The sequence below is a fragment of the Camelina sativa genome, chromosome 1 (genome assembly GCF_000633955.1).
Source record: "Camelina sativa cultivar DH55 chromosome 1, Cs, whole genome shotgun sequence".
Lineage (NCBI taxonomy): Eukaryota > Viridiplantae > Streptophyta > Magnoliopsida > Brassicales > Brassicaceae > Camelina > Camelina sativa.
In genome coordinates, this window is record NC_025685.1 from 22,098,442 (window position 1) to 22,106,620 (window position 8,179).

An 8,179-nucleotide genomic window follows, 5' to 3' on the forward strand; every position below is an offset into this window, starting at 1 on the left:
GTTTGGATTTTGTAATTCAGAGAAAAAAAGGAATCAGAAATTATTACCTGGAAATTTTGTTTTTACTATTTTTGCTATTTTAGGCAAAAAAGAAAGATTAAAAATTAAAAAAGAAACACAAAAAAATCAACAAACTAGGACCCGACACGTGGAATACTTTTTTTTTTCGACAAATCAAATATATTATATCGCAAAGAGTTTTACATGAGTCACTCAAATACAACCAATGACACAAATATAGGAAATTGAACATAATTTCGATGAAAAAGTGGAAGTGGCCCTACTTTCTAATAAAGTCTTACAGGCCAACAGATAAAATCTGTTACGTCTCTCTTTCACATACTTGTAATTGGCTATCACCTTATAGATGAAACTCCAAAATGATTTTCGCATTAGTTTTGTTAATAGAAAAAACTGAATAGTTGCTTGGAGTGATTCTGAATCTTGTCTTCTGAAACTCAAAACGATATGCTGGAAATGCCTAACCCATCGTTACTGATTATTGAACATGATTTTCCTTTTCATAGACGTAGAAATTTCCGACCAAAGGAAAGAGAAATAATCATCATCATAGTCACTCACCACAATTGTCATTCCCATCACGCTCGTGTCTTGATTTGGATAATACGAAGGACACATCAAGTGAATAAAACGACGAACCAGTTTTAGTAGAAGAAAGGGTTTCAACCAGGAAAAGTTGTCACCATCATCATTCATCGCCTTCATTTTAACACCACATCTATTTCGGATTCTGATTAGCAGACTGATTCCTCCATTAATTCCAGGATCAAAAACCCATGTTAAAACTCCATACCTTTGGGTAAGAGAACATTCACCGGTTGAAACCCGGAAATTCCACCGGCAGTGACCGAGCACACCGGAAAAAAACTTTCTACAAAGAAAGACATCACAATTCTTTCGAATCGACACTACGTGAAACGAGCGACAATGGAGATGAGATGAATCTCTCATATAGATTACTGAAATCTCAACGATTTGATAGATAATCCAAATCAAGGATTGATCTGATGGGGTGACCATAGTCTGATTTGGAAATGATGGACTTAGTCCATGTAACACCATTGTCGTGAAGAGGCAAGTTGCGTGGGTTTGATAATCTCGATTTGCCAATTTTAGTTACTGAAATTTTAAAACTGTGTGGTAATTAGGAGATGTAAAAGCAACTGTACAAAGAAAACAAAACAAACGATGGCCGACGCCGGACAAGCCAACGCCGGCCGGAAAAGGTGGAGAACGAGGGTTTTGCTGTGAAACGGTTGGTTTGAGGAAACGCCTATGGCACACGTGGAGTACTTTAAGTGGGTTAAATCAAAACTTTTACAAAACTACATTAATTATATTTATAATTAACCCTTTTTAATTATCATTTTAATAGTATAACTAATTTAATTACACTTTTTATCAACAATTTAATTTATTCTAAAATAAATATCTAATAAATAATTATTTGAAAGTGAGACATTATTGTAAATTTTATATTTGTCTAAGTACATTTTATATAAATTTAATAAACATTTATATATACTAAAATTATAGAAAAACATTATTTTGTGAATTTATATGCATGTTTCATATGGAAGTGGAAGCTTATTTCTGGCTAAGGCAGATGGTGTTGTTACTTAGATTGGTTTTTTTGAACATCACTCATTGAATGGTTGGTTGTATGTTAAATTTGTTTGCATATTTGAAGTCATCGAGCAAAAGCCTTAGATGGATTTGTTTGTATGTATGTATCTTTCTGTTGTTCGAACTTATTTTAGGCTAGTGTATCAATGACATGGAGTTTCATGGTTCGTGAGAAAAGATGATGAAAACATCTTTGTTTTTAAAAAATAGAGTATATCTATACTAAATAAAAGCAGAACCTATAAGCTCCTGTCCACCTAGGATTTTAAATAACTAATAAAGATTCGACATCACTGATTAACATTTTTTAAATTTGCAGAATTTTGTATATAAATATTTTTTAAACACCAATCGAAATCAGACATCTCAATATTTAACATTTTTGAAATTATGTAAAATTTATATATTAAAATGCTTATAAATAAGTGTATGTACAATGTCCCACATCGGCTATAAATTTTTTAGACAATTGTTCATAACCATTATAAATAAGACTAATATATATTTTCAACTACGAATAAGCAGAAAGCTTGATTTATCCGACGTCCAAATTTAACAATTTTAAAAAGTTTAAAATATTACAATTATTGAAACTTTGACAAGGTTTAAATGTTATAAATATTTAAACTTTATAGAATGTTTAACAATATTATACATACCCCTATAGAAAGTTTAAAATATTATAAATATTTAAACTCTATCAAAAGTTTAGGTGTCATTGATATTTTACTCTAAAAAACTTTAAAATGTTATAAATATTTAAACTACATTCTAAATTTTAAATTATTATAAATATTTAAACTATTAAAAATTAAGTATTATTAAATATATATATTTGATTTTTTATATCTTGAAAATATCTTATTTATCTCTCTTTGTATTTTACATCTCTTCTAAGGTGTAAAACATGTTTTTGTATATGATGTTATAGGTGATTTGATATTGTTTCAATAAAAAAATATTTGTGGGTCTAACGAAGAAGGATTGGCATTGCAAGACCTTGATTCGATGTTGTTTGAGTTAAGTTTTAAAGTTTAAAGAAAAAGGATCGACGACAAACACATTTTTTATTAGTTATACATTCGTTTATATTATCTTCTCTGCAAGTAATTTGCAATTTTGTAGTATTAAAGATTTTGGTTTGAGAAGTTTTAATACATGTAGATCTAAAGCTGAGTAAGTATACAGATGAAAGTATCAATAATTGAGTGCATGTGGTGACTATGCTAATCCATGAATTTTACGAGAAAAGAGACAATGATTTTGGTATTAGAATTTGATGGGTTAACAAGTTATATAATAGTAAAAAAAGGTTTTAAATGATTATTTAGTAGAAGAATGTGAGGAAGATGACGAGGAAGAGGAAGAAGAATAGTATAATGAAAAACTGGATGGTAAAAGTAATGATGAAAATTATCATGAACAAATGACAATGAAAATAACGAGAAAAATATGAGAAGTAAAAAAACAGTGGAAAAAGAACACGAAAAACATAGATGGTAACGGTCAATTAAATATGAGAAAACGAGTTTTATTTCATGATTCTAAAAATATTTCCTGTGTGTGATAGTCAAAGAAATAGTTTAGTATATGTAATGTCACCAATTTGAATGTCCTATCCATCTCGCTTGGATGTCCAGTTAAATTGATGATTCTTTCGATGAGATTTGATTTTTTAGCACAACTGATTTTTATATTTTAAAAAGTTGTGTATCTAAAATAAAATTTTTGCCTTGATACTAATTTAAAGTTTTCTATAAAATAATATTTCATAACTGTCATCAATCATATATAATTTTCACTAAAATATATCAAATAAACTCACCGTAGTGTGGGTTCAAATTAAAACGTAGTATTATGAAAAAAAATATCTTCACATAGTAAACCAAATAATATACTTCAACAAACTAACTTTTCCATTTTTGTGGATTTACAACCATGATCCAAACCACAAAACTCTATTTTTTGGTCTTATCGCATAAAACTACAATTTACAAACCATATATTTACATGCATATGAGAATATTTACTGCAAATTCAAATAAAAAAATTTACAGAAAATCTCCAACGAGAGAAATTAGCCAGTTATATTGACAATATCATTAGAAAACCGGAATCTTGATTTCCAATCGTGAATCGCAGACCGGAGTGTATGGTTTGGTGTGAGCTTGAAGTGGTCGAGCTTTTGTCGAGTCACTGGTGAAATGTTGTGTTTCTCGAGCCACGCTAAGATCGCTTGCTTCTCGTACGTGAATCCATCTGCTGCTATCTCTGGCTCCTGCATTATCTCCTGTATATATATAAAAAAAAAAACATACTTCAAAAATCGAAACATTGCTTCAAATTGCGGTTATTGAAATCGTGTACCAAACCAGGTGAGCTTTTCCTTACCCGTAAGATTGGACAGAAGTAATGACTAGGTGCTCGTAAATTGCTTCCTTCTTTCTTTGTTTTCGAATTGGCTGTCTCCACAAGCCGTTTCAAAGCCGGTATAACTTCCGATTTAAGATCCGGTCTATCTCGGCATCGAAATTCCGCACATTTTAAACCAATCCGAGCCAACTCTTCGGTTTCTGCCAAAGGCCAATCGGTAACCGATTTATCTAGCATTTCGGTTAACGTTCCTTTCTTTACCGCGTTTTCGACCGCTGGTACAAGCCCCCCCGGCTGACGAGCCGTCAACAGCTGAAGAATGGTTATGCCAAACGCGTAAAGATCTGATTTTGGTCTAATCGTTCCGGTTCGATGGTATTCCGGATCAATGTAATGCAATGTACCAGCAAGGACCGAGTGTCGGTACATCGTGACATTATCCGGTGCAACATCCGTAACCAGCTTGGCTAATCCCACGTCAGCAATTTTGCTCACGTAGTTCCGGTTTAACAAGATATTCCCCGGTTTTAAGTCGCGGTGAACAATTGGTTGCGGTTTAGAGCTGTGCAAGAAGGCTAAACCGCAAGCTACCTCGAAAATAACCCTAAACCGGATAAACCAAGGCAAAGGCGGTTTATTATTCCTGTGAAATATATATTCCTCGAGGCTACCATTCTCCAAATACTCGTAAACCAAACAACCATTCTCCGGACAAGCTCCGAGGAGAAGAACCACGTGTGGATGTCGGAGTTGGCTTAGAACCTCAACCTAGAGAGTAGTGACACCAAACCGGAAAAAAAAATCAACCGGATCAAATCAAAAGTTTAACCGAAACCAGACATAGTTTAGATAGAAGTAATGGTCATTATTAATTACCTCCTTCAAGAACTCCTGTTTCTTCTCCGGTGTATCTAGCCGGACAACCTTAACAGCTGCTGGAGTGCTATCAAGACTACAACGGTAAACTTTGCCGTATCCTCCTTCTCCAATCACTTTTTCCGGTGAGAATCCCTCGGTGGCTGTTACGATCTCATCTATTGTGTATTTCCTGTACCGGTGATCGGTTCCTAAAAGCTGATCGATCACTTTCTTCTTCTCCAAGTAAGTCTTTAAAGCATTCACCTCCGCGATCTGTCGCTGACAAAACTCTCTTGCAAGCAACGCTTTCGCGGCTTCTACCTCTTTCACCGCCTTCATGTGCCGCTCTTTCTCCAGCGTTGCTGTTTTCCTCTGCAATTCTTCTTTCTCCACAGCACTGGTCACTCGTCTTACGCTTTTTGAACATTCAGTGGAAAGCATTTGAACCTAGTAGAAACACCAAAACAAATAATTTACTTGGGGAACAAGAAAGTAAAATGATTTTGATTCAAAGACGTACGGGTAATAATAATATATATACCTTGTTTTGTGTGGAGTAAAGCTCTTCACAAGCTTGTTTATATTTACCGACCGTAATTTGTAACTCCTTCTTCAAACGCTCGACCTCTGCTTCAATCTCAACCTTTCAAATTAAACGACACCAAATTATTCAAACTCTTTTATTGTTCATTCTTTACTAATCTACATCAATTCAATTGCACCACAACATGTTAGTAATGTAACCTTCTTTGATTTTCTAGATGTTGCTGATGGCGAATCTGAGCTTTGCTGTTTGCTAACGTTTTTCTCAAGATTCGATTGGGGTTCCATACAAGTCTCATCAAAATCTGAGTAATTTAGCTGCGGTATATCGGATCCTCCACGCCGCCTTACAATCTTTTGAAATATTGTTGCATTAGACGCCTTACTACTTGGAGACGTTTGTTGTCTATTATTAAGGAGGCTTAATGCATCTAACTTCAGCTCTTTGGCTGATGCTGACCTCCTCGTGCCTGCCTCTTCAACACCCAAAACAAAGAGAAAATTTCAGCCATGCATGGAAATCATATTTTTAAAAAAATATATAATTGTTGTTAATCACTTCATATACATCAAAGGTTTATATTATATGCATTTATCATTCATGTATTTTGTAATATGAATCCCTAATCGATTGATCCATGTTGGTTGCAGAATCCTTCAAATAATAAATTTCAATTCAGAGTTATAAAGATTATGAAACTAGTTAAATATTTTTCCAATCATAGGTTATAAGTCAAAATTTGTTCCTTTTAAGAATGTACATACCTGAGTATTTACTACTATATATTAGACGACTTAACATTGCAATTATATTAATGGACATCTCCTATGAAACCACTATATATGTCTATTTGTATACTTTACCTGTGGATTGTCGAGGATCGGATAACGTTTGAGACCGTAGAGTGTGAAAACTAGCCGCCCAGTTTCTCAGGAAGTCATGGGAAATCACGGCTGAGGATGGACTTGTGCACGGCTCTGATTATTAAAAGGGTAACACGATTAAAGAAAAGTTTTATGGAAAACGAAAACAGAGAGAAAACAAAAAAATCTACTTATTTTACCTCCGATAATTAATGTATCCATAGATTTTGTAGTGATTCTGTCTTTACACACAATGTATACTTCACATGTTTCTGGTACGTATTTTAAGACAGTCAATGGTACTCCTGAACCTTTTGATCTCCTACACCGGAGAAAACACAGCCGGTTAGTGTTTATAACCGAGTGGATTGAGAAGAATTTATACCTAACCGAGCTATGTAAAATTTTTACCGTGTGAATATGTTTGAAGAGAACGATCCCATAACCAAACTGTTAACTCCTGATTTGGATGTGAATCTGATAAGTGCTTTGGCAGGATCGTCGTACTCTAGCAATAGAGTCTCTACCTGACACTGAAGGTTACACTAATTCAGGGAACAGTTTGACCCTAAAAATTCCCTTAGGTGTATATAAATTTTGGAGTAAAAATAGAAATGAACCAACCTTGGTACTAGTAGCCTTACACATTTTCAAGAAGGGTACAAAGACCGTTTCAAATTCTTTTTTCACATCCCTCACATACATTTCCACCACTCTCTCCTCCACTTCCTCCACCGGTAATCTCTCTCCGGCTGCAACAATAAACCGCCGTTCTCGTAAACATTACTCTTAAAATTGTTAAATATTGATAAATACCCTAAAATAACACTAAAATAAGTTTTATGGACAACTATAGCACAAATTCCATAAATTTCCAAAAATAGCACAATTTAATACATTAAAATATTTAAAATTAATTTTTAGAATTTTGTTTTTTATGTTTGGGTTCTCAATTTCACATATAGGGTATAGTTTTGAGGGGTAGGGTTTAGTATTTTGAATTTAGGATTTAATTTTAAAAGATAAATTGGTGCTATTTTTGGAATTATAGAGTTGTTGTGCTAAATTTGGAAAAAAACTTTTTTTCGTGCTATTTTTGAGAATCTCCCTTAAATATTCATCAATCCGCTACCAAAACTACACTTATAATCGAATAAAATTTTTACTTATTAACCGATCGTTTTTTTAGTTTTTACCTTATTGAAAAAGAGTAAGATAAAATAACTAATTAATTATAAATCCATTCTATGAATTTAATTATAATTTTCGACCAACATGTGAAAGAAACAAAATAAATAACTTTTTGCTTCTCTTTTTTTTTTCTTGTCTTTTTGGTTATATAAAAATGTAATCGATCCATAAACAAGACAATCGAAAATGTTTTATAGACATTCGGAAAACAAGAAAGATATTTTTGGTTACATCATGAAGAAATTCTGTTTTACTTGGTGTAAAATGAGGTTTCAATTATTTTCTTTTGTCTTTTGGTTTCCTTCACTTTTACATTAGTTTATGAAAAACAAAACATCAAAAATGTGAAATTGTGTTAGATTGAGAGAGATACTTACAAGGGGTAGGAATAGAAGTAATTGTGGGGATGACGTGAACCAACACGAACCTATCAGCCTTACGTGAAAGATTATCGAGGGCCCACCGTACGGCACGGCAACTTCCTGCGCCGCCAAATTTGTCTCCGATCAAACCCTTCACGGCCACCGCCACAAACAACTGACCCTCTTTCGCCTTTTGACCACCACTCATTTCTTGCGTCAGCATCACCACCATCTAATCACTTCTACTTACGTAGGCCACAAGTAACCAAAGAATAATAATTCAGTTGCAGAGATGGGTATCTCTCTGATCACGACTATATTGTATTGATAGCTATATATAT

At 33.5% G+C, this 8,179-nt stretch overlaps 1 protein-coding gene across 1 annotated transcript; it reads right to left on the reverse strand.

The window, feature by feature from the left end:
* Nucleotides 3,633–8,129, reverse strand: LOC104701349 (U-box domain-containing protein 34-like). Its single transcript, XM_010417018.2, has 10 exons — nucleotides 7,854–8,129; nucleotides 6,910–7,037; nucleotides 6,697–6,818; nucleotides 6,486–6,607; nucleotides 6,286–6,399; nucleotides 5,623–5,897; nucleotides 5,420–5,521; nucleotides 4,897–5,325; nucleotides 4,039–4,788; nucleotides 3,633–3,937 (listed from the first exon to the last, which is right to left on the reverse strand). The coding sequence occupies exons 1-10, from the start codon at nucleotides 8,068–8,070 to the stop codon at nucleotides 3,725–3,727; spliced, it is 2,472 nt and encodes an 823-aa protein (XP_010415320.1). The 5' UTR covers nucleotides 8,071–8,129; the 3' UTR covers nucleotides 3,633–3,724.

Coding starts and splice junctions, on each gene's coding strand:
- LOC104701349 (XM_010417018.2), bottom strand. CDS start 8,070: ATGGTGGTGATGCTGACGCAAGAAATGAGTGGTGGTCAAAAGGCGAAA. Junction 7,038..7,853: donor TACTTCTATTCCTACCCCTT/GTAAGTATCTCT, acceptor TTATTGTTGCAG/CCGGAGAGAGATTACCGGTG. Junction 4,789..4,896: donor AACAGGAGTTCTTGAAGGAG/GTAATTAATAAT, acceptor ACTACTCTCTAG/GTTGAGGTTCTAAGCCAACT.